Source organism: Colletotrichum truncatum (genome assembly GCF_014235925.2).
Source record: "Colletotrichum truncatum strain CMES1059 chromosome Unknown Contig_0006, whole genome shotgun sequence".
Taxonomy (NCBI): Eukaryota; Fungi; Ascomycota; class Sordariomycetes; order Glomerellales; family Glomerellaceae; genus Colletotrichum; species Colletotrichum truncatum.
In genome coordinates this window covers 1,567,408-1,592,114 of record NW_027222403.1, presented here as the reverse complement: position 1 = coordinate 1,592,114, position 24,707 = coordinate 1,567,408, and the positions used below count along the sequence as shown (strand labels likewise).

The 24,707-nt window shown below is 45.2% G+C and overlaps 8 protein-coding genes across 8 annotated transcripts; 3 read left to right on the top strand and 5 right to left on the bottom strand.

Annotated features, from left to right (window-relative positions):
* Positions 1–146: 146 nt before the first annotated feature.
* CTRU02_209712 (uncharacterized protein) lies at positions 147–1,696 on the bottom strand (the record flags this gene model as incomplete). Its single annotated transcript, XM_036720526.1, has 2 exons — positions 147–1,609; positions 1,669–1,696. The coding sequence occupies 2 exons, from the start codon at positions 1,694–1,696 to the stop codon at positions 147–149; spliced, it is 1,491 nt and encodes a 496-aa protein (XP_036587366.1).
* Positions 1,697–3,231: 1,535 nt separating this feature from the next.
* On the bottom strand, positions 3,232–5,187 carry CTRU02_209711 (reverse transcriptase domain protein; the record flags this gene model as incomplete). Its single annotated transcript, XM_036720525.1, has 1 exon — positions 3,232–5,187. One exon carries the CDS (start codon positions 5,185–5,187, stop codon positions 3,232–3,234), a length of 1,956 nt encoding a protein of 651 aa, XP_036587365.1.
* A 41-nt stretch (positions 5,188–5,228) lies between these two features.
* Positions 5,229–7,689, bottom strand: CTRU02_209710 (KilA-N domain-containing protein; the record flags this gene model as incomplete). The annotated part of the gene is made up of 2 exons (XM_036720524.1): positions 5,229–6,739; positions 6,765–7,689. The coding sequence occupies 2 exons, from the start codon at positions 7,687–7,689 to the stop codon at positions 5,229–5,231; spliced, it is 2,436 nt and encodes an 811-aa protein (XP_036587364.1).
* A 455-nt stretch (positions 7,690–8,144) lies between these two features.
* Positions 8,145–8,315, bottom strand: CTRU02_209709 (uncharacterized protein; the record flags this gene model as incomplete). Its single annotated transcript, XM_036720523.1, has 1 exon — positions 8,145–8,315. One exon carries the CDS (start codon positions 8,313–8,315, stop codon positions 8,145–8,147), a length of 171 nt encoding a protein of 56 aa, XP_036587363.1.
* Positions 8,316–9,765: 1,450 nt separating this feature from the next.
* On the top strand, positions 9,766–10,463 carry CTRU02_209708 (uncharacterized protein; the record flags this gene model as incomplete). Its single annotated transcript, XM_070205325.1, has 2 exons — positions 9,766–9,991; positions 10,048–10,463. 2 exons carry the CDS (start codon positions 9,766–9,768, stop codon positions 10,461–10,463), a joined length of 642 nt encoding a protein of 213 aa, XP_070060973.1.
* A 4,971-nt stretch (positions 10,464–15,434) lies between these two features.
* CTRU02_209707 (reverse transcriptase domain protein) lies at positions 15,435–15,935 on the bottom strand (the record flags this gene model as incomplete). Its single annotated transcript, XM_070205324.1, has 2 exons — positions 15,435–15,692; positions 15,855–15,935. The coding sequence occupies 2 exons, from the start codon at positions 15,933–15,935 to the stop codon at positions 15,435–15,437; spliced, it is 339 nt and encodes a 112-aa protein (XP_070060972.1).
* Positions 15,936–16,807: 872 nt separating this feature from the next.
* Positions 16,808–17,176, top strand: CTRU02_209706 (uncharacterized protein; the record flags this gene model as incomplete). The annotated part of the gene is made up of 1 exon (XM_036720520.1): positions 16,808–17,176. The coding sequence occupies one exon, from the start codon at positions 16,808–16,810 to the stop codon at positions 17,174–17,176; it is 369 nt and encodes a 122-aa protein (XP_036587360.1).
* A 63-nt stretch (positions 17,177–17,239) lies between these two features.
* CTRU02_209705 (uncharacterized protein) lies at positions 17,240–17,512 on the top strand (the record flags this gene model as incomplete). Its single annotated transcript, XM_036730231.1, has 1 exon — positions 17,240–17,512. One exon carries the CDS (start codon positions 17,240–17,242, stop codon positions 17,510–17,512), a length of 273 nt encoding a protein of 90 aa, XP_036577931.1.
* Positions 17,513–24,707: the final 7,195 nt, after the last annotated feature.

The window sequence follows — 24,707 nt, the reverse complement described above, 5'->3', positions numbered from 1 at the left end:
CCCGACCAGCTCGCTTGTGCATATTATCTCAAGATGCAGTACATATTCCAATCTTTTTTCACAGAATGTTTTGAAACAATAGTGTAACATTCGGTTTTACAGACGAATATACATTTGTTTAATAAAATTTCCCAGCTCAGAATGACTTATACCTCCAGCTCGAGTTGAGCTAGACGATTCAGTTCGCTGTCTAAAGATTCCAGAAGGCTATTTGCGTCGCTTTCTTCCACTGTTTCTTTCTCCCAATTTAAAGTAACAGACATATAACCGTTGGTAGCGGATGCTACGGAAACAGAATACGGAGAGCCGTTCGTTGATGCCCCTACAGAAAATAGCAATCGGTCACAAACTGCCTTTTCATCGCCTTGTAGAGCCACCGGTAGGGATATACCGCCGTCAATGACTCCGATATTGGTAACGGTAAAGGCATGCCGTCTTTTCTCTCCAATCATGTTCAAGAAGTGCTGTCGGTAGTCGCCGACAAACTTTGTCAAGCCAACAGAGAGGTTCGAAGTTGACTCACTTCTTGTGCGGATAACGTCTTTGCATGATTGAGCGGCTCTCCACAGTGAGTCGTCTTTAGAAAGACCCTTTGACGAATTAGGCCTGCCGTTGGATCGGCATGAGATGTAGCCCCATGGCGGGCTTCTCTCTGAAGAAAAGTATGGTTCCGCAATTGCTGTGTAGCATCCCATGTCATCTGGCGAATGCTTCGAAAACTTCCTTAGCGAGAATGGTACTGCACCAACAAATCGACTATGAGTGGGATGTAACAAAGCCAAGGCCCGAGCCACAATGACTGTGATAAGAGCCGTGATTGTTGTTTGGTGCCTTCTGCAACCACTTCGTAAGTTTCTCACGACTTCCTGTGGCAGATGAAAACTTCGAAGATGGCTAATGGGTGGTCGGATATCCCGAATAGAGGGCCCAGACCACTCTTGCGTATCTACGGGAGAAAACAGATACGTTTTAAACACCTTTCCTAGCATGAAAAGTGGAGTGAGAGGAAGCGCCATGCTTTCTTCGAGGTATGGCACCAAGGCGAGTTTGGGCACCTCCAATACCTCCTTTCCGGTAAGATCAAAATCACTGCGAATAGTCTCAACTGAGGATATAATCTCATTCAAAGATTGGCGAAACGTCTTCTGAAAAGCTGCCCCAGACAAACCATCACCAACGGCATGATGGAACGAGAATGAAAGAGCAAAGACCACAGCATCCACTGTTTCAGGCGCTTGGGGAGGAACAACCACTGTACACCGCCAGAGGGGAAGCTCTTGAGGCTTGTGGAAAGAATTTTGGTGTTCATCTTGTATCCAAGCATCGAGATTCGTCATGTTTGGTTCCGTCTCGATGAATCGTACGATTTCCCGAAGATCGACCCGTTCGAGTCTTATCCACTCTGGCTGTGGGCTGTCTTCATTTCTAACAGCAACTCCTAGGATTGGATGACGATTCAACGTTTTCCCTATAGCTTTGTAAACAAGCCATTGGATGTCGTCGTTGTTGAATTTGAATTCGGTATTTGGAACAGTATAAACTGCAGTGACTTGCACGTTGTTGTAGAACCTCACAAGGTGCTGATGAATCAGAAACTTCTCCAAATGTCCTATACAAAATGATTGTGTTAGAATCAATCACCAAATATCTGTATATAACGCAGCTTACCAACGGGTCTCACGGGAGAACCATCCATTTTCGCCAGAGTGTACTAGAACATGTGAAATTCAGGAATCGTAAAGCGTAAACCTCTCGAACAGGCAATAGCAAAATGGAAAAAGAGACAGAGAGAGTGTCAAGGTTTTCCAGAACAATTACGTAGCCAACATGACACTGTAAGATAGGAGGTCCAATGATAAAGCGCATTCTGCTCTTGGGAGACGCAAGCCGTTCGGCCCGCGGCACATATTTTGGTCTCCGTACCCAGCCAATGCCATCCTAGTTTCCCACATGGCACTGCGTCGAGTTAGAAAGTATAAAAACCACTGTTATTAACATGGAGGACTATTGAAGTCTGATGTTTTGTACTCCAACCTTAATAGATTAGGTAGCTTCAGAACGTCTTAACAGTAAGCTGAACCCAAGGCGTGCAGCCAAGCGTATCGAAAGATAAACTGGGTCTCAAACTGTGGGCGAAACCAGCACAGAACGCTCAGAATGGGAAAAGTGGTGTTGTTGGTTGGAAGAACTAACTAACGTCCCACACCCACTTCTGGGCACCCCCCACATTTGGGCACCCCATTTACACCAAAAACGCCGTTTTTCGAAATTCTATATTAAACTAAATACTTTACTTATTAAAGAGAATAAATATATATTAAATAGATTAAGACTTAATTATAATACTTAAGTAGCTATATACTAGTATTATTGATAATAAGTATTATAAATTCAAGGTTTAACATTTATAATACTAATTTACCTAGCCTATATCTTAATATATAAAATAGGTAGAGATATTTAACTAATATGATTAGAATTTTTAAGTAAGATATAGTAGATTTATATATTCTTATACTTAGTAAAAAATTCTTTAAGCTTAGAATAATATTTTAAAATTTCCCTTAATTATACTATATTTACTAAAGTAATACTTCTAAATCTCTTTTAGATATAATTATATACTTTTAATAAGTATAAATATTAATTTCCTAGATTTTTTAAATAAGTATATATAAGCGAAAATATATTTTTCTAATGTTAAGGAATACTAGTAAGTTACTAGTATCTACTAACATTTTAAAGCTTTTAGTTTTAAACTTCTATATTATAACTATTATTATATTTAAACCTTTATAAAAAATTAGATGGCTATAATTATACTTAACATAGTTTATATATATTTTCTTTTCTTAGTAAGTATAGTAGTTAGTTTAATATAGAATTTCGAAAAACGGCGTTTTTGGTGTAAATGGGGTGCCCAAATGTGGGTGTGGGACGTTAACTGGCTAGAGGGCTGTGGAGGCTGGCTAAGACCAGTGGTGGCGGCCGTCAGCCCACGTGACGGGCCGGCGAGGCCTGCCACCCACACCCCCTCTCAGACTCCTCAGCGAAAAAGCAGTAGAATAATAGGAAATACAGGAAAAGTCCCAAATCCTCCAAATCCGAGGAGTTCTCAACTATTAGAAAACTCGGTCAATTACCGGTTAAACCTGGCCAATAGGAGGCCGTGAAATCCTCCGAATCCCGAAGTCTCAATATCAATAGTCCCACAGTCTCAAAATCCCCCTCTCAATCCAATCCCTCCGCCATGCCCAACAAACGAACGAATTCCTTGTGTTTGACCGCAACCAGTGGCTTCGTGAGTCCATCGGCGGCCATATCAGCGCCCTTGATGAGTCGGAGTTCGATGCTTTTCGCAGTGTGAACCTCCTGTATGATCCATTTGTATCGGACGTCGATGTGGCGGGTTCGTGCCTCGTTGAGTGGGTTCATGACGTTGTCGTAGCCGTTGGCACTGTCAGTGAACATGATAGTAGGCGTGGTGATGGGTTTGCCGAGCAGTTGGGAGAGGCAACGTCTGATCCACTTCACAGCAATTGCCGTAGGTGTGAGATTGATGAATTCAGCCTCCGTGGTGCTCAAAGTCACGAAAGTCTGTTTCTTTGACTTCCAAGCAATCGGCGCACCAGCGAGGAAGACGACGTAACCACCTGTCGAGACTCGTGATGGCTTGTTGTCAGCGAAAGAGGCATCTGCAGCAGCGTAGAGCCCCAACTCGTTGATCGTGGGGATGCCTCCAAGTACAATACCGAGATAAACGGTGCCCTTGAGGTATCGGAATAAGTGCTTAATAGCACGAAGATGGGCCTTAGAAGGCCCTGAATTCGCCTGTGACAATTTACTGACGGTGTAGGCCATGTCAACGCGAGTTCCAGCCACCAGGAAGTTAAGGCAGCCGGTTTGTTCGATGTAAAGTTGTTGTTCGTCAAGCGAGCACTCGTTCTTGTCCCAGGTGACGGGCAGATCGTCAGTGGTCGCCATAGGCGTCTTGACAGCACTCAAACCATCAAAGTCGAATCGTTGAAGCACTGCTTTTGCGTACTTGGCTTGGGAAACGAAAATCTTACCGGCAGCTCTGTCGCGTTCAATCTGGAAACCGAGAAAATCGGTAGCCTCGCCGAGGTCTTTAAGAGAACAGACCTTCTCGAGGAGACGACGAACTTCCATCATGACTTGCTTGTTGGGAGCGGCGATGGCGTTGTCGTCGACGTACATAAGAACGTACGCTTTAATCTTGTGATTGACGAAGAGACAAACCTCCCCATCAACAGCAGTGAAGCCAATTCGTTCCATTTCACCCTTGATAAGTCGAAACCACCAAAGTGGTGATTTTCTCAATCCATAGAGTGCCTTGTGGAGCAGCCAAACCTTGTTGTCTGCAGTGGCGTAGCCAGCGGGGGGCCGGACGTACACCTTAACCCCCTCTGGAATCGAGGCGGCTAGGAAAGCAGTGTCGAAATCATATACTTCGTATTCAAGATCGAGAAGTGCGACAACTGCGAAGAAAAGGCGGGTTGCGGTGGCAGAGGCAACTGCAGCGTAAACCTCTTGCGATGACCAGTCACCTTTCTCGTGGTTTCCACAAACCACATATCGGGCCTTGTAGCGCACGATTTCGTTGTTTTTGTTGGTTTTGATGTCACATACCCACTTGCCGGGCAGGACTTTAGCGTCACGTGGTGGGTAAACGACTTCGTAAACCCCCTTTTCCGTGAATTGAGTCATCTCTCGTTCGAAGGCTTGTTCCCACTGGGGCCACTGTGGGCTCTTCTGCGCCTCACGGTAGGACTTCGGGATCACCACGCCGTCGGGTAGGACTTTCGAAAGGGCAGTAGCAGAAAGCACGCTGAGAGAGAATTGACGAGAAGTTAGTGAAGCTGGAATGTCAGCAGATAGAAAAGTCTTTTTAGCATAGGAGCGTACGCCACTGGCGGCTCGGTAGTGACCAGGTGGTCGCTGGGCTGAGGCGCGGCGAGGTCGAGAGGACTCTGCCGGTTGACTCGTTGCTTCCTCAACAATCGTGGAGAGGGAATCAGGGTCCTGGTGATCAGTTTCCATTGTTTCCACGGAAGCGACGAATTCGTCATCATTCAATTCGTTAGTAATGCTGTCACGAGGTGTAGCAGTGGTCTCCAACAGGTTCTCTGGTGGCGGAGACATGAGATGTGTATCAGTGGGTGCCATCGCTTTTTCAACGATGGTCTCATCTGGTTTGGGATCACCAGTCACGGGTTTTCACCTTCAATAGGCTTCTGACGGATGGTGTACTGGATGATGATATCTGGTTCGACAAACGCAGCATCATGTTCAATTTCATCAATGTTGGGTGTGCCAGTAGTTGGAGGCAACACTGTCTTGTGCGGTTCCTCACGAAATCGAACATCTCTGCAGCGAATAACCTCCTTTCGATCAGGCAGGTAAACGTAGTAAATGTGGCCACGAAGAGAACCGTAACCGACGAGGAATCCCTTGATTGCTCGTGGTTCCATCTTGGCAGAGCGCATAGGGCGTCGAGGGCCCTTCTTGTGTACGTAGGCAGCACAGCCAAACGTTCGGAGATGTTCAATGTGGGGGGCCTCACGTTCAGCAGCCAAGTTCAGCTCTCTCGCCATGATCTCGTGAGGGCTCAAGTTACCCTTGGAGGGTGTGGGCAAGAGGTTGAGAATCTGAGTCACCGAATCGATGCTGTAATCCCACAGTTCCTCTGGAAGGGACATGTCAATCAGCTGTGTCCGGGCGCCTTCGACGATGGTACGACCAGCACGCTCAATAGTACCGTTCATGGAAGGCGTGTAGGCAATAGTCGTGTTGTGGCGAGTACCCTCGAAGTAGGGGTCGTTGAAAACCTTGATTAGCTCGGGAGCATTGTCAGAAACCCAAACCTTGGGCTTGAGGCCGGTGAGACTGTAGAATTCAGTATCCCATTTCTTGATAGCTGCCAGGATGGTGGCAAACTTGTGGTTGGGCAGAAAAACAACCCAGTGGTAACCACTATACTTATCCATGAGGTGTAGAACCTGACGGTTCCCTTTTGTTGATAGGGGAAGAACACCAACGAGATCAAGGTGAATTTCATCGCCAATACTCGTAAGTGGAAGTGGGTGGTCTCGACTAATCCGTTCAGTGGATTTGCTGAGATGGCAAGACTCACAGAAGAAAGCGTCAATTTCTGACGTTGTGAACCGAATGCCAACACGGCGGCAAGCCTCCACAACACGTGATGGGTGGGCGTGAACCAGCCGGCGGTGCATCAGTTCAAGAGACGGTCGCTGGGTAGCCCGGAAGGCGGCGAGGCTGACAGCAATATCTCGAGGCACGTGATTTCCAGTATCATGAGTCTCAACGACGCAGACGTCAGAAACCCAATGAACTTTGGCAAGGGAAGTGCGCTGTGTCACGTGTATGAGGCTTGAGGTCTGCCAATCATATTCCACGTGATCACGACGAAGTTTTCCAGGGCTCAGTAAGTTGGCTGGGCTGGAAGGGTTGTACTCAACGTTGTGAAGTGTCCAATCGTGAATAACGTCAGGGTTGGTGGGGTCTTGGGTCTGGAAGAAGACGGTGCCCACGCCAAGTGACCGGACTGGGGCGCCGGAGGCAGAAGTGGAAGGTGTCAAATCGCTCTTTTCAGCGTACTTGACGAAATATCGCAAGTTGTTGAAGGTTGAAGTAGTACAACCAGAATCGAGAACGATATCGTCTCGGGTGATGAGGTCATCGCGGGCAGCAGTGAAAACTGCTGGAGGCAAGGGCAGACTGACCCAAGATGGCAGGTGACGCTCTGACAACAGTCTGGCGGGTGCCATCAACAGAAGTAGGCTGATCCCAGCGGCAGCGATCGCCACACACGTGCTTTCTCGCTTTTTCAATCAACTTATCCCGGTTGACGTAGTGTAGAGGGATGAGATTGGGGTGGGCGACATAGCACTTTGTGGTCTCGTGATCACAGTTGCAGTGGTCGCACTTCTTCTTTTCCTTGGAGGCAGTGACAGTGGAGGTGACGGTGGTGGTGACGGCTGGAGAGGCAGGACCCCCACTGCCAGCAGACTTGCCTCCAGGTGTGTTGCGAATAGTGGCATAACTGCGCTTTTGATCCTCGTCTTGGGCAAGCGTGTAAATCGTATCAGCCACCTCATTCCACGTGGGATGGGTGGCGCCCTTCGATGTGAAATGCTTATACGTATCGGGAAGTCGGTCCTTAAAGAAGTTAAGGAGGAAAACAGCGAGGAAGGAGTCTGGCAGACGACCGTGAATGGTCTCAATACGCTTTCTGAGGTGGTGACAGCGATTGAGGGCATCGTGAAGAGTCTTGTGATCGTTGGCGGTGGTCTTGGCAAACTCGTCAACAAGGGCAGCTGTGGCGTCTTGTGAGATTCTCGGAATGTGCTTCTCGAGCGCCTGCCACAATTCGTAAGGGTTTCCATCGTCAACCCAACCCGCTGTGCAGAGTCTGTCAAGAACCGATTCGCTGGCGTTCATGAGGAGACCATTCGTGACGTTACGGTTCTTTCTCCATTCCTCTGCAGCGATAGGGTCAGCAGGGCGAGGGACGTCAGTCTCGAGGAATATCTCGAAGTCGTATCCTCGCAGGGTCGCTGTAACAAGCATGCGCCATGTGTTCCAGTTGGATTCACCTTTCAGGCGAGGAAGAGGCGTGAAGACGGTCTTGAAGTCGTTTTGAGACATCTTGAAGTGAAAGTGAGGGTATCACAACAGTGCGGGACAGACTTATAGTCGCACCTCGATCACAGGCGTTTCTCCGAGGCCGCAGCTTTGGAGGCGTGTCTGTACGTTAGATGGCTTACTTTCGCTGCCACCTACGCGTGCTGTTGGATTGTGTAGGAGGGAGAATCTTGCGTAAGAATACGAGAAATGGGTGGAATTGTGAGATCCGACCGTAGAAATACGGTGAATCGAAGGGAAGAATGAATACTCGTAGAAGATACGAGAAACTGATGGGCTGGTTCGAAAAACCGAAGCTGAAATGGTTGAATTCTCGTGAAAAACGAGGAATCGAAGTAAAAGTTGTAGTTGTGACTGAAAAGTCTGTTGTTGACCGTGGTGTTCGTGAAAACCAGTGGGTTGTGGTGGTCGGTCGCGTGCCACGTGATATTCGTGCGCGCCAGGCAGCCAATGTCGCGTCAGAAAGTGAAATTCGTCAGCGAAGAGGAAGGAAAGAAAGCGAGAAAATCGCACAGAAGGGTAAATAAAGCGAATAAAATCGCAAAAATTCGTGAATCAATAGAAAATTGACAGACGAGTAGAATAATGGGTAAAACGACGTTATTCCGAAAGAATAACGCTGGGCTCATAACCTGTGGGCGAAACCAGCACAGAACGCTCAGAATGGGAAAAGTGGTGTTGTTGGTTGGAAGAACTAACTAACTGGCTAGAGGGCTGTGGAGGCTGGCTAAGACCAGTGGTGGCGGCCGTCAGCCCACGTGACGGGCCGGCGAGGCCTGCCACCCACATCTGTCAATAGCTGAGGAGGCTCTACGTCAAGTCTCTGGAGGCGTATTGGAGTCCTTCTCGGCCAAAGACTTTAAAGTTTTCGCCGCTTTGCACTTGGAACCCGGTAATACAGTCGAAATCCACACTAGGCTTAGACGTCTTGCGGACTCTTCATCCTACGCCGTTCAAGTAACATCTTGGAAGGGCGACGTTTGGACTGAGCACTGTAACGCAGTGGTTAGTGCTGGCCCATTCCCGCACCGGCCTCGGCGCGATATTCAAAAACAGGTCTTCCCACGAATCATTTCCCCTCAATACTGGTATAAAAGTGTCCAAGATCGAGGTTTTACTTACGGCCCTACGTTTAGGGGGCTTGACAATATCAGCGTGAGCCCTTCAACACCACAAGCAACAGCCCGTGTGCACCCCATGGATGATCCGTCAAACTACCTCATACATCCAACCGCAATCGACCAATGCTTCCAAACTCTGGTCACGGCCAACTGCCACGGCCAGCACCGAAAAGCAAAGTATGTGACCATGCCGAGTTCAGTCAAGGAAATCTTTGTTTCTCGAAGCAGCGGAGCATTCTGGACTACGGCAACATCAGAGCCATCAGCTATCAGTGGGCTTTCCGGGTCCATAATCTCGTATACAGACAGCGGTGAAGAGATTTGTTACGGCCAGCTAACTGACAGTGGGTTTGTGTTAACAGTAAGCCAGGGATTGAGAGTAGTAACAGTCGTTCCGTGGTCCTGGTCGAATAGATCGTAGATCTTCAAAGGTCTTGGTGATCAGTCAAGGCCTCAACAAGAGTCGTAGAGTAGTCGTCACTTAGGTATAGCTGAAAGTACCGGTTAGGGTAATCACAAAGTTGATTGCTGAAGAACTAGGAAAGGTAGGACTCGAGAGGACTCGAGTCCCAACTATATACAAGTCTGGTTCCATGCTGAACACTTCCTGATCCTGGGGGACCGACACCCAGGACGTCGGTCCATCGCCATGGACCGCCCTTGGCACCGTCGGTCCTGTCCCAGGACCGCTTATCGTCCGTCGGTCCTGCTTATCGTCACGTGACCTGTATCCTAGTTCTTCCGTTCCGTGGGGGTTGTTACGACGTAACGGCTGACGGCCGTCCCTATAACCGCTGAGCCCCTGCGGGGTCGTCGTCAGTGGTCTGTTAACTGTCGGGTCGTAACATCAGCTCCCCTCTTAAAGGTCTTGTCCTCGAGACCTGAGTATAAGTAGGTCGTTGGTCCCAGGTTGGGGATCCACAAATTTGCTTCCTTTGTTTTTCATGATGCTGACACCATGTCAGGTCGCGTTCGAAAGACAAAGTCGCACTTGACTGTGATAAAAGATCGTGAGAGAGCTGCGCTTATTGAATACGTGGAGTCCCGATCGATTGCTAGCGACATGCCTTGCACTCGTTGTTTCCGTGCAAAGGTCCCGTGTCGTTTTGGCGAGAAGTCTACACGCTGTAGGACTTGCATCGAGGCGAAGAAACCTTGTGACGGCGTCCTCGTGGCGTCTACTCGTAAGTCGTGTTTTTGTGTTTTCGCTGTTCTGGGGGTTGCTAATGTTTGCTTCTAGTTCAGAAGTTGAACTCTCAGCAAAAGGAGTGGGATGAGAAAGAAGAGAAAGCGGGTGAGGAGCTATTCGCGCTTCATCAAGAGTTTGCTCGTTTGCAAGTTCAAATGGCGGATGCTGCGGGTCGTCTGAAACGGATTCGGACGGTCCGTAAGATGGTTCGGGAGCGGCAGACCGAAGTTTTTGAGCGTGGTATGCAGGAGGTTGACAGGGAGGATGGCATCCTGGCGGACGACGAAGTCCTACCTGCCTTGGATGCTCACGAGAGGTTCGTCGTTAGTGACCTCCAGGCAGTGGGTCTCGGGAATGATCCTCCTTGGTCCCTTTTTGGTTTTGGTGACGAGTTTGTGGGTTTGGGTCCTCTGGTGGATGGCGCGGGTGCGGGGAGTGTTGGAGGTTCCTCGGCTACTCAGGGCTAGGTGTTCCTAGGCGAAGAAACGTTTTGTTGCCCTGGGGTTTCTTGGTTGGTCGAAACTTGGGTTGAGGGTTTCTGACGCGAGGGTTGTGTGTTGGTCTTTGCATGACTTTGGCGTGCTGTCGTGTTTCCCATTGCGTCCAGTATTCTTGAAGTTCCTCTTGTGCGTGCTCCAAGTTTGATGCGGGTTCCCATGTGTTTTCTTCGTGTCCGTAGTTTTTCCACTTGATTAGGTATTGTATTTCTGTGTCATCGTGCTGATCGATGTGATCGAGGATCCTTTCGACCTCGTAGTCCTGTTCCGGGTCGACTTCGATGTGGTCTATAGTTCGTGATCCTTTTGGTGCTGGCTCGAGAAGTGAAATGTGAAAGACTGGATGACACTTCATGCTGTCGGGTAGTGCGAGTTTAAAGTTGACGTTAGATACCTTCTTCGTAATTTCAAAGGGTCCAAGTTTCTTGAAGTCCAACTTATCGCTTGGTCGTTTTGTTTTGATGTTGCGGCGGAGAAGGTATACACTATCCCCCTCCTTTAGAGTTGGTCCCTCAACTCTTGATTTGTTGGCGTATTTGCGCATGCGTTCGCGTACAAATTCAAGGTCTCTGGGAAGATCTCGTTGGATTTCCTTGAGTTTGTTGATATCTGCCACAGCTTTCAGAGCTGTTGGGCCTTGTCGGGGTTGTCCATAGGCTGTCGGGTTGAATCCGTAGTTTAAGTAGAATGGTAATTCTTTTGTACTTTCTCCTACTGCGCTGTTGTAAGCGAACTGGGCCATAGGTAGCAGTTGGACCCAGTTGTTTTGCTGATAGTTGACGTAGCAGCGTAGGTAGGTTTCCATGATCTAATTGATTCGTTCTGTCTGGCCATCGGTTTGCGGATGGAAAGCGGTGGACATCTTGTGGTCAGATCCTAGCTGCGAGATCAGGGATCTCCAAAACTTGGAAGTGAACAGCTTGTCTCTGTCGGATACGATTTCCTTCGGCATTCCGTGTTGGCTTACGATCACCTGCAGAAACTTGTAGGCGAGGTCTTCTGCAGTGCTTGACTCCATGTACGGAATGAAGTATGAGTACTTTGTGAGTCTGTCGACGATGACGAGGACACTGTCGTAGTGGACGTTGGTCATCGGTTCTCGGGACTTAGGTAACTTAGTGACGAAGTCTAGCGAGATGGATTCCCATGCGGTTTGCGGCACTGGGAGCGGCTGTATCTTTCCATAAGGCTGATGTCGGCTGGGTTTGCTTTTTGCGCAAACCTCACAGTCCTTAATCGCTAAAGATACTTCTTGTCGTGTAGCCGTTTTGTCGTAGTGTTGACGGATGCGTTTCCACGTTTTGGTTACGCCTTGGTGACCATGTACGGGTGCGGAGTGTATCTCCCTAATGGCTTCAGGAGACATCCTTCCAGTCGTGCTGGTACTGTCTCTTCTGGCCATCATTAAGAGTCTGGCTGCTGGCACAAGGTCTCCGTTTTTGTCTGTTTTGAGGATAACTCGGGTTTCCTCAGGTACCTGGACCTCGTGGTCCGGTCGTCGGCTGAGGGCGTCGGCCCTGCCGTTCTCCTTGCCCTTCCGGTAGATGATTCTGAAATTGAATTCTGACAAGAATTCGGACCATCGAATTTGTCGTTTGTTGAGATCTTTCGATGTGGTGAAGTGTGCGAGGTTCTTGTGGTCGGTGTATACTTTGACCTCGTACTTGGTCCCTGAGAGTTGCGGTCTCCATTCTTTGAATGCCTCGATAATTGCCATAAGTTCCTTGTCGTGTATCTAGTAGTTGAGTTCTGGGCCGTGTAACTTGCGTGAGAAGAAGGCGCAAGGGTGTAGTCGTCCTTCGTCGTCTCGTTGGCCTAGTTGTCCTCCTATAGCGTAGTCTGAGGAGTCGGTCTCGACTTCGAATAGTTTCTCGGGGTTTGGTATAACAAGTATTGGTTCCGATGTGACTTGTCGTTTGATCTCGTTAAAAGCTTGGTCTTGTTCCTTTTCCCATTGCCATGGGATATCTTTCTTCGAAAGTCTCGTGAGGGGGTCGTTTTTGTCTGAGTATCCTTCTAGGAATCGTCGGTAATAGTTTACGTATCCGATGAAGGATTGCACATCCTTGACGTTTTATGGTGTTGGCCAGTCTCGTACTGCTGCGACTTTGTCTTTAGACATCTTGAGGATTCCAGGGGCTATCGTAAAGCCTAGGAATTCGACTTCTTGGGTGTGGAATTTGCTTTTTTCTGGTTCCACTAGGAGTTTGGCGTCTTGTAGTTTCCGTAGCACTTGATATACGTGCTTTTTGTGGTCTTCTAGAGTCTTGGAGAAGATTAGGATGTTGTCGAGGTAAACTACGACGAACACATCTAGAAATTCTCGTAAGACGTGGTTGATCATCGTCTGGAATGTCGCGGGTGCGTTGGTGAGTCCGAAGGGCATCACAAGGTACTCGTAATGTCCTCGGCGTGTTCGAAACGCTATCTTCTATTCTTCACCTGATTTCATCCGGATCAGGTTATAGGCTCCTTTTAGGTCGAGTGCTGTAAACTACTGTGCTCCGTGCAACAGGTCTCGTAGTTCGGAGATAAGCGGTAGTGGGTAGCAGTTCTTGATCGTAATGTCGTTGAGTTTCCGGTAGTCGACGCAGAGTCGTAGTTTGCTGTTCTTTTTTGGTACGAACAGGATTGGGTATCCCGCTGGTGATGTAGAGGGTCTGATGTATCCCTTTTGTAGATTTTCTTTGAGGTAAGCGTCGAGTGCTTCCATTTCTTTCTGGTTGAGTCCGTAGATTGCTTCTAGCTTTGGCTCCTTCCCTTCCTTAAGGGGTATCTCGTGGTCGTAGTTGCTGTGTTCCGGGAGTCCGGTCTCGAGTTCTTCGGCGAATAGCTTCTGGTATTGCCGGTATTCTTCTGGGATAGACAGAAGTCGGTCTTCCTTGCCGATGTCTGTTGCTGATAACGTCCTGGCGTTTGCATCCTTGATCCGTAGGTATGCTAGAAATCTCTTCGCTTCAGGAGTCTTGAGAGGTTCGTTTGAGGCACCGTTCCGTGGTTGCTTCTCAGTGACTGAATCCTGGTCCCAATGGAGTTGGCCTGTTCTCCAATCTATCCGTGGGTTACTGTCGTATAACCATGGTCTTCTAAGGATGACATCGTACTTGTCTCCTATCTCCGTAATATCGAAGTTGAGTCGCTCATTCTGGCTATGGATCTGCATTAGGAGTTGCGCTGTCTCTATAACAATGCGTCCTCCGCCGTACTGGACTTGTTCTCCTTCAACGGTGCTGAGTTCGTAGCAGTCTTCGGCTGCTTTTCTTTTCTAGGTTATCTTTCTTTCATTCACCGTTCTTGGTAATATGAAGTTTCCTTGGGCTCCGCTGTCGATCATGGCGGTAGCTGTTCTTCCGTTAAGCTGTATTTGGACTTGTATATGCTCGTGTCGTTGTGTCGTGGGCGTCGTTGTGCTATATAGGGACCTTGTCTGGACTGCCTGTCGTTGTCCCTTGTCTTCGGTAGGCGAGTCTAGTTTTTTGACTGCTCGTCCGTTCCTTGTTCGTCGTTTTCTTGCTGTTTCTTCCATGCTTCGTCTTTCTTGATATAGTGGACTCGGCACTGGTCTTGGTAGCAGTGATACTACTGTATTTCTTCGTCAGAGTCCTCTCTAGAGCTGGTGTCGTTGACTGAAGCGACTTCAAAGGCGACTTCCAGTTGGGCATGTTGACGGGCAACATCGCGAGGTGTTTCCGAGTCGTTAGGGGTGTTCTTGGTTGTTTCTGATTCGACCTGTTCTTCTAGTTCTTGGTTGATCTGGCGGATCCGTGCGGGATCTCCTTGTGCATGTTGTCGTCGTTCGATGTGTGCGTCCAGCGCACCGAGTTGTCGTTGCTACATAGGGTTTTGTGAGTCCTGTTGAATCCGCTGCAGGTTGGCTTGTCGTCCTGCGTAGAGGAGGTTCAGTCTTCGCTGATTGTCTTGTTCTAATTCCTCGTTGTCGTTCATACTGTCGAGCTGTTCGATTGTCTTGCGCTCGATTTTGCTGTTGCTTCTATATCCCACAGCGAGGGTCCGTTTAGGTGCGTTGGTGGTGTCGTAACCAGATCGTTCTTGAGGTTTCTGGGGGTACTATCCTGCGTGTTCCTTACTGCTAGAGTGGATATGGCAGTTGTTATCGAAGCAGGTGGTCTAGTTGAGTTGTTTATGAGGGATCGTCTTCGTGGCGATACTTGCTTGTCGTTTCTCTGGTACCGGTTGGAAGCGTTCCTTCTTGGGTGACCTGCATTCGTATGCTAGGTGTCTAATCTTCTGGCAGTTATAGCACTGTCTATCTTTCTTCCAACTATCGTTCTTTTTGTCGTTTCTCTATATAGCACTAAGGTCCATTAGTCTACTATGGTAACCATAGGCAGTACTTTGTCGGGGGTTGTTCTAGTTATTACGGGGTCTATTATCGTTTCGCTGGTTGTTGAACTAGTGCTGAGGCTGCTACTGGTACTTGCGTCCTAAGTTAGGGTTTTGTCGTTTTTCGCCTCTTTCCTTTCGTCGTTCGAAAAGCCGGTTGTCGATTTTGATAGCGAGTTCGGCGTACTGGAGAAAGTCGTTAGGTCGATCAATCTTGATGATCTCGTCCTTGACTTCGTCTTTTAGTCCTTAATAGAACATGAAGATCTTGGTTTCCTCGGTAAGGTCGAGTTGAATGCTAAGTTGTCGGAAATTGGCGGAGTAGTCTTTAGCGGACTTAGTCTGCTTAAGTTGTGCTAGATCTCGTTCGGCTTATCGCTTTTCGTCGGGGTCTTGGAAGAGTGACCTGAGCGCATCCTCGAATCCTTTAAAATTGGCGTAGATGTCGCGGGTCTCGGTAGTGCACTCGTCGAGGGTCTCGCATTTTAGGTACTCTTCCTGGATTAGTTTAAACTACTTGAGGGCCTTTCCTCGGAGGTAGGTGGCTGCGTGTACTACTTTTTCGGTCTCGTTGGTAAAATCTCCGTGGTGAAAGTTCTAGTAGTTTTTGACCTGAATCAGGAATCCTTTAAGGGTCCCGGGGGTTCCGTCGTAGGTGACAGGCGCACTGAGCTTGAGCTTTTGTCGTCCTCCGTAGACGGGCGTGGTGACGATGTTGGCGGCGGCCCGGAGGGTGGTGATTTCCCCCTGGAGTTCCTGGATCTTCCGGAGGTTGGCGTCCCCCTTGATGTCTTCTTCCAGCTTCTTATAAGCCTGTCCAGCGTGCTGGAGTTGCTCGTTAAGGTTTTCCATTGCTTATCGGTTTTCGTTGACGATTTTCTGCATGTCTTTTGTCTCGGCTTCTTGTTTCTGGATTATGCGTCGGAGCTTATCGTAGCTTTCCTTGGTGAAAGAGCCATCTCTATCGGAGTCGTACTTGAGGTCCGGCATGTCGAAGTCCTCAGTGTTGGCAGGCTCCTGCGCGAGGCTCTGAGGCTGGTTGCGCGAAGAGGATGAGGATCCTGGAGTAGGTGATTTGGCAGAAGCGCGAGAAGACATCTTGTCTATACTGTTTAGTAGTTCTCAAAAGGTGACTTACTAAACAGGAGCAATCAAAGTGTTACGGCTAGCTAACTGACAGTGGGTTTGTGTTAACAGTAAGCCAGGGATTGAGAGTAGTAACAGTCGTTCCGTGGTCCTGGTCGAATAGATCGTAGATCTTCAAAGGTCTTGGTGATCAGTCAAGGCCTTAACAAGAGTCGTAGAGTAGTCGTCACTTAGGTATAGCTGAAAGTACCGGTTAGGGTAATTACAAAGTTGATTGCTGAAGAACTAGGAAAGGTAGGACTCGAGAGGACTCGAGTCCCAACTATATACAAGTCTGGTTCCATGCTGAACACTTCCTGATCCTGGGGGACCGACACCCAGGACGTCGGTCCATCGCCATGGACCGCCCTTGGCACCGTCGGTCCTGTCTGATTGATTGATTGATTGATTGATTGATTCCTACACGGTTATGAAGCCGCTCTTATGCTAGCAGCTATGCCCGGAAAGCGGGGTTTGGCAGACAGCCGAAGCATCGACGATAAACCGCGACGCCCCACTTCGCCCTGTTGTTGGATCAGGACCAGCTGTCCCCAAGCTCCCACTATGCTATCTATTCTTGTGTGTTTATGCCCTCTGTTGAAGATTGTTGTCCTCCTGCCTGCTCTCTCGCTTGGTGTTGCCTTCTAGAATCCTTCTTTCGCGTCCTCCTACTTCGGTTCTGTTGGTGCTAGGCACCATGTCTGGTTCTGTATACCTATAGTCTCCCCCCAGCCCTCAGCTTCGTCTCTTTATCTTGTCCGCATCCTCTCAGACTCGCATGTGCTATATCTCAGTTGAATCTGTAAATCTTTTTGTTGCCTCATGCTGGGTTCCTATGTGGCTCTATGTTTCCATCTTTCGACCACCACCTCCATCCACCGCCTGGAGTCGGACTCAATCCGCAAAACACAATGCTCCAACCGCTTCGATTCGTCCGATTACTAAGTATGAGAGCTCGTACACAGATTCCGCAGACATTGTCATACGTTGAAGGGGCGACAATCCTTCTTCGCGGAGGGGGCGACAGGGGACCAATCTGTCTGCAAACTGTAGTATTTTGTGGCATCGATCGTAGCATGCCTGGTGTCTGGTGCTTTCTCTATGCAGGAGGTGATACCGTTCTGTCGGGCTTGTCGTCGTTGTTGTCGCGGGACGTTGCAAACTTTGTCGGGGGTGATAGGCGACCCATAACCTATCGGTGGCTGTGGTGTTGATGTTTGTTTGGGCTTGGTCGTTGTGCTCACGTGATAGCCCGTGACTCAACCGCGGTGGTGTCGATGGTGTTGTCTATTGACGTGTCATACTTTGTGGCTTGCTCTCGAATTTTTCGTGGTCAGAGCCCGCCCGCGGCCACGAGCAGGCTCTTTGGGAGCAGAATCAATGCCGAGGATGACATTATGCCCAAAGTGACCTCTGAGAGCGCGAGCGGGCGTGGTTTGATCAATTTGATGCTGTTTTCAAAAATTTCGTTCTCGCTGTTGTTGATGTTTTCCCGTCGGTCCTGTCCCAGGACCGCTTATCGTCCGTCGGTCCTGCTTATCGTCACGTGACCTGTATCCTAGTTCTTCCGTTCCGTGGGGGTTGTTACGACGTAACGGCTGACGGCCGTCCCTATAACCGCTGAGCCCCTGCGGGGTCGTCGTCAGTGGTCTGTTAACTGTCGGGTCGTAACAAGATTATGAGTATGATCGGTGTTGAAGGCAGCCAGGTTGCGACACAGGCCTCTACTGATGAACTGCCTCTCCTCGGCTCTGCTTACTGGTGGTACCACTCGAGTTTATATCCTTTCCATACGCTATCTAAGAATAAGATTCGAGAAGATTTTACCTCATCGGGCCTAACGCAAACAAGTACTGCTGACATCTTGTCGCACGCATTGAGTATTTTCACGCACACAAACCCACAGATAAGAGTCTTGGAGATGGGAACCGGGGCTGATACAGTTACTCGGCGCCTTCTGGCCCTCCTCCGGCCTGGCAAAGGACAGCAACTATTTTCCAAATACACTTATTTATCATTGTCACCCGAGACTTGCCAGCAGGCTAAAGAGGCTCTCGCAGACATAGATGGTATTGAGTTTGGAACGCTGGATCCCGTGGACAGTGGTTACTCTCTTGAGTTAGAGCTTGGGTCGTACGATCTTATTATTAGCAACGATGTGAGTGATGCTTTTATTTACTTTTCATGGAGTTTATCACTAATTACCCCAGACCTTTCGCCTCTCGGAAAGGATTTACAATGCCTTTGGTCTTCTCAAAGACTTACTCCGCCCCACAGGAGCTCTCATCTTGCTTGAATTACTCCAAGGTCAGTTGATTACGTTATTGCTTGTAAATATGGAATGCTAAATCACTCGAGTAGATGACGAGTCTCTGTCCTCTTTCAAGGTAACTTAAATTCCTGTATATTCATCCGCCTCTGTGCTAATTGACGATTAGTGTCTTCCGAATGAGCCAGTTTCAGAGGGTTTGAGTGAAAGTGTAGGTTTCACAGGGGGTGAAACGGAATTCCGTTCGTCAATAACAAATAACAGTAAATTGGTTCTAATCGATGGTTCATGATAGTTGAAAGTGGTGTTGTTGACTAGAAGGTGGGGATATTCCCCCTTGGCCTGTTACGTGGGTCTGGGAGGCTTGGGCCTCTCAGCCTGGCGGGCGTATGGCTGGAAGTGCCATACGACTCCGTATTCCAACTATCGCAACACTGGAAACTCTCTTTTTATAGTGTTGAAGCGGTTAGAATACGTTATCCCTATATAGTTCCGTCTCCTCGTCAATTTAGCCTCCTATCCCTACTTTCTCCCGTAGTTACGGTCTTATTACCTATCCCTTTATACGTATCGTTATCGTATTGCTATTAACGAATCTTTCGAAGGCTTGATTTAGTTTACTCTTCGTAAAGGTATTAGCAAGGTTGTCTTTACTATTAATCTAACGAATTTCTTATAGTTTTTATCTTTTATACGATTGTCTTAACGCTATAATATCGATCATAAGTCGCTTTTCTTTAGTAGTACCTAGCTTTACAAGATACTTGTATAGCGAATAAGAATCGGTATAGATAACTATCTAAATCGTTAGTAGGTTAAGGTAGTTAGTAATTATCGCTAGGGTTATAGCGAAGGCATAGGCTATATCGACGCTAGCGACTATCCCGTAGATCTCTAACGCTAATACGCTATAAGTAACTTATTTACTTTTCGTAAAGCTATAATAAACAAGGTTACTATAAATCGTAAATTCTTCGTTATTACTATTAAAGGAAGTATCGTTAGCTAGGATAATTTGTTAGAAGTATAAGTATATTATACTTCTATTTTACTTATTTATCCTATTTAGTCTTATCTAAGACTTAGTAGGACTTACAAAAGTAACTAGCTAAGAATGGCTGCTTGCTAGTTTAAACATATGATATTCAGATCCCTATGGAATACTCTCTTTAACCTTATCTAAAAGTCTATTTAAGATTCTAGTCTGATTTATAAGCTGCTTTATAAGCTAGTTGACGTATATACTTACGTATACTAAACCTAGCTTATAGCTTCCTATATTAGCTATTATAGGCGACGTTATACTACTATATAACTAGCCTAATTCTCTCCCTTAGCTAGCTATTAGTTCCTCAACCAACTCAGCTTCAATATAAGCCTATACATTCTTTACTATTAAAGCCCTACTTCATAAGTACAAGTTCCCTTACTCTAATACCCTGTTATAAGGATATCGTACTATCTACGAGATTCCTACCTACCGTTCCAACAGGTTATGAGCCCAGCAGAGTAATAACTTTACTTATTCTTTTATCCTCAACTCTTCGGTTATTAAATATCTTAAACTCTATTTTATTCCTATAAACGATATAAGTTTTAGGAATTTATATTTATTATTCTTTTAAACCGTATATTATTATAACGGTTATTATTATAACGGCTATATTCCCCTAAGACGAAAAGTCTAAAACTTTAACTCTATTCTAGTACTATTAAGGCAGACGAAGTGTAAGTCCTTAGTACTACTAAATACGAGACTATTAAGGGGATTACGTCTTAGAAACTATTATTCTAAGATATTACTTGCTGCTTTTAGTGCTTATATACCCTATTATAAAGGCATATCCTAGGGCTTAGCACTTAATAACAAGGCAAAATACCTGTTATTTACTCAAGGCATAGCTCCTTAGTATCTTCAGCAGCCTATTAAGGGATAAATTCCCTATATTATAAGCAGTTTTTGGGCTATAAGTCCCCTATCTCAAGGGCAATAAGTACCCAAGGGCTATAAGTCCCTATATTTAAGGGCAATAAGCACCCTATTAAAAGTCAATATGTCTTCGACTACTACGACTACTACTACTGCTATAAGAGCCGTTACAGGCTGTTTAATGCCTGAAAATCAACGATTAAAGGGTATAGATAACTGGAATACCTGGATTACTACCCTTCAAATCTATTTTAAATTGCTGAATTTATCCCAATACTTTGAGGATCAAGAGAAATATTCAGCTATAACCGAAGAGCAAAAATCACAAGCCTTACTAGTTATAAGGCAAAATTTACAGCCAGAACCTCTTAGCCTGGTTTTTAATAATAAAGACCCAGCAGAAGCCCTAAAGTTACTAAAGGATACCTATGAAGGTTCCGGGCCGGTTCTAAGGCAACAGCTATATCTCGAATTCCACGCTATTAAATTCGAGGATTATAGCTCTTTAAATCTATTTATTAGCTCTTTTAAGGCTTATTTATCTAAATTAGCCTCTGTAGGAGCAAAAATCGAGACTATAGACCAAAATACGGTCTTTATAGCTGCCTTATCAAAATCATTTCCTATTTGGGCTGAAAGGCAAAGGGCTGCCTTACGTTCTAAAGAGATACCTACTTTAGAAGCCCTTATTACGGATATATTAGATGAAAATAGGCGTGATGAGGACACCCTATGTCTAATTCCTATATCCATAGGCAACAGTCTCAACAACGGTCTAAAAAGACTAAGAGGTCTAACTATAGACCTAATGCCTTTAAAGGCAATAATAAAAGGGAAAACCAACAGCCTCCTAGCAACTCCTACTCTTTCTATAATTTAAAATATTATAGTGGGATTGATGCTAGTTACTTTAATAAGAGGCCTAATAGCCCTAGTTCTAGTTCTAGTCCTAAGAACTGGTGGCTGTATGATTCCGGTTCTACTGTTCACATAGCTAACAGTAGAGAATTCTTTACAGCCTATACTTCTAAGGACAACCTCCCAGAAGTCAAAACAGGCGCTGGACCTATAAAACCTAAGGGCCAAGGTACTATAGACCTACCGCTCTACTTTAAAGGTCAAAGGTCAACTATTAGGCTTGAACAAGCCTTATATATACCGGATTTCCCTATAAATACTATTTCAGGTCTAAGGCACTATCTCTCAGGAGGCTATATTAACGGGAATTATTTATATACCCCGTCTCACAAAGCCTTTGCTGCCTTAAATATCCCTAAAAGGGGATTTTTCCTATCTATATACGGGAAATTAGAACCTGATATTCATAGTTTGAGGAATAAGAAGACGAATAAGTCCTCCTCAACTAATAAGACTAAAAAGTCTACTACCTCTAATTATAACGAGGTTGATTTATCCTCTAGAATCGATGAACTTTCCGATTCTGAAGCCTCTAACTATATGGCTTTTGAGGAATTACAAGGTAACCCTAACCCTAAGGGTCTAAAGGGTCAAAATAACTCTAATCTTAAGGGTAATAACCCTACTAATCCTACTATGGATTGGCATAACAAATTAGGACATCCTAGTTACTCTTACCTATATAAGACAGCTAAGATAACTAAGGGGATTCCTATCAACCAGCTTAAAAAGGACGATTTACAGTGCCCTAGCTGTGAGAAAGCTAAGTTAACTAGACAACAGTCTATAGTTAACTATAACAGGGCTACTAAACCTCTCGATCGACTATGTATTGATACGATTAAGATTACGCCTTCTACTATAGCTGGGAATATCTACGCTATCCCATATACTGACGATTATACTAGCTATAGAGATATAGATTTCAGTCCTACTAAGGATAAAATCTTATCTCTTATACAAAATAAGCTAGAATATTATTATACGCAGTATAACCAGTACCCTAAGTCATTACGAATTGATAATGGTACTGAATTCGCTATAAGCGAATTAGAAGCCTATACTAAACCTAAAGGGATAGTTATAGAGCTTACTACTGCATACACGCCAGAACAAAACGGTATAGCTGAACGAGCAAATCGAATCATAGTTGAAAAGGCTAGAACTATATTACTAGCTTTAAAACTACCTCTATTTCTATGGGATGAAGTCTTTAAAGCTGTTATTAAGTTATTAAACTATACAGCTACTTCAAGACTCCCTATTACACCATACAAGGCATTTTTCAACTATATATTTCCTAATAAGGATAATCGATCTGATTTACCTTATATAACATAGGAGATTCGGTCTATATATATTATCCTAAGGAAAAACAAGTCAAATCGAATAAGGTTTATACCTATACTCAAGAGGGCATATACCTCTATACAGAGGCAACGAATATTCATATTATATACTGCCCTACTAAGCCTTATAAATCACGAATCATAAGGGCTACTCATATTCGTTTTATACGAAATACTATAAGAGAGGGGGAACAAGAGGCTCAAGATTCCTCTAAATCCATTACTTCTAGTATTTCTAAAGACGTCTCTAGAGACGTTAAAGAAGCTAAAGAAGTTATACCCTCTAAAGACGTCTCTAAAGACGTTATAGTCTCTAAAGACTTTAAAAACAAAATCGAAATCAGGCTTCCTTCTATTAAGAACAAGGAGGAATATATAACTATTAAAGAGAATAACTATATTATTCACTATCTCTTTTCTAGTTACTATACTAAGGAACCGTCTACTATTAAACAGGTTCTTAAAAGCCCTGAAAAAGACAAATGGCTTAAAGCTATATATCAAGAGATTTCCCAACTTATCTCTAAAGGCACCTTTAAGGCTATAAATTCTAAGTTAGCCTCAACCCAGCCTATAACGGCTAGATGGGTATTTAAGCGGAAATTATTACCTAATGGAAAAATCGATAAATATAAAGCCCGCCTTGTGGCTAGAGGCTTTGAACAACGTTACGGAATCGATTATTTCCAGACTTTCGCTATAGGGTCTAACCCTACAACTTATAGGGTTTTATTTGCCCTTGCCGCCTATTACGATTGGGAAATTCATCATATCGATATCATAGGAGCTTTTTTAAACGGCGAATTAGAGGAAGATATCTATTTAGATCCCTCTAATATTCCTCTAGCTGAATTCTTTAAACAGAACCCTAAACAAAACACTATAGGATATAATCCTACTAGTAATCAGGTTCTAAAGCTAGAAAAAGCCCTATACGGCCTAAAACAGAGCCCTCGACAGTGGCAACTTAAGGTTAAGGCTATATTTAAACAACTAGGCCTACAACCTCTTAAATCCGACGAGGCAACCTACTATAATAATAATAAGGACAATCCTATTATCATAGTAACCCACGTCGACGATTTTATTATATTCGCTAAGAATCTTAACGAAATAAAGAAGCTTAAGTTATTGGTTTCTAAATTCGTTGAAATTAAGGATCTAGGCGAAATCAGCTATTTTCTAGGTCTCAAGATCACTAGAAATAGACCTAATGGGTCTTTACAAATCTCTCAAAGCCACTATATTCAACAAATCCTAGAAAACAATCAACTATAGCCCTCTCTACAACTGAGGCTGAATTTAACGGCATTCAAGAGGCTATACGAGAGGCTATTTGGCTTCAAGGTCTCCTATCTGAACTAGGCTTTAACTATAAGCCGATACCAATCAAAACCGATAATAACGGAGCTCTAAACCTAGCCTATAACCCAGAATATCATAATCGAACAAAACACACGGCGATATACTATTATTATACTAGGCAAGAAGTAGAAAAAGGAAATATCTCTATATCCTATATTCCTTCTACTAGTATGCCGGCTGACGGGTTAACTAAGCCTCTATCTAGACCTAACTTTATTAAGTTTATTAAACTTATAGGTTTAGATCCTTCTTCTAGTATTAACTAGAATTACCCTTTTATCTTTTCTACTAAATAGTATAAAAGAGGGGGTGTTAGAAGTATAAGTATATTATACTTCTATTTTACTTATTTATCCTATTTAGTCTTATCTAAGACTTAGTAGGACTTACAAAAGTAACTAGCTAAGAATGGCTGCTTGCTAGTTTAAACATATGATATTCAGATCCCTATGGAATACTCTCTTTAACCTTATCTAAAAGTCTATTTAAGATTCTAGTCTGATTTATAAGCTGCTTTATAAGCTAGTTGACGTATATACTTACGTATACTAAACCTAGCTTATAGCTTCCTATATTAGCTATTATAGGCGACGTTATACTACTATATAACTAGCCTAATTCTCTCCCTTAGCTAGCTATTAGTTCCTCAACCAACTCAGCTTCAATATAAGCCTATACATTCTTTACTATTAAAGCCCTACTTCATAAGTACAAGTTCCCTTGCTCTAATACCCTGTTATAAGGATATCGTACTATCTACGAGATTCCTACCTACCGTTCCAACATAATTAGAAACCTTAATTAAGAAGAAAGGTCGTAATTATTAGTAAACGACCTATTAACGAAAACGAATAGCTTAGCTATTATAAGGTCGAGTAGGATAAACGTTATTCTTTAGTTAGGCGATTCTATTT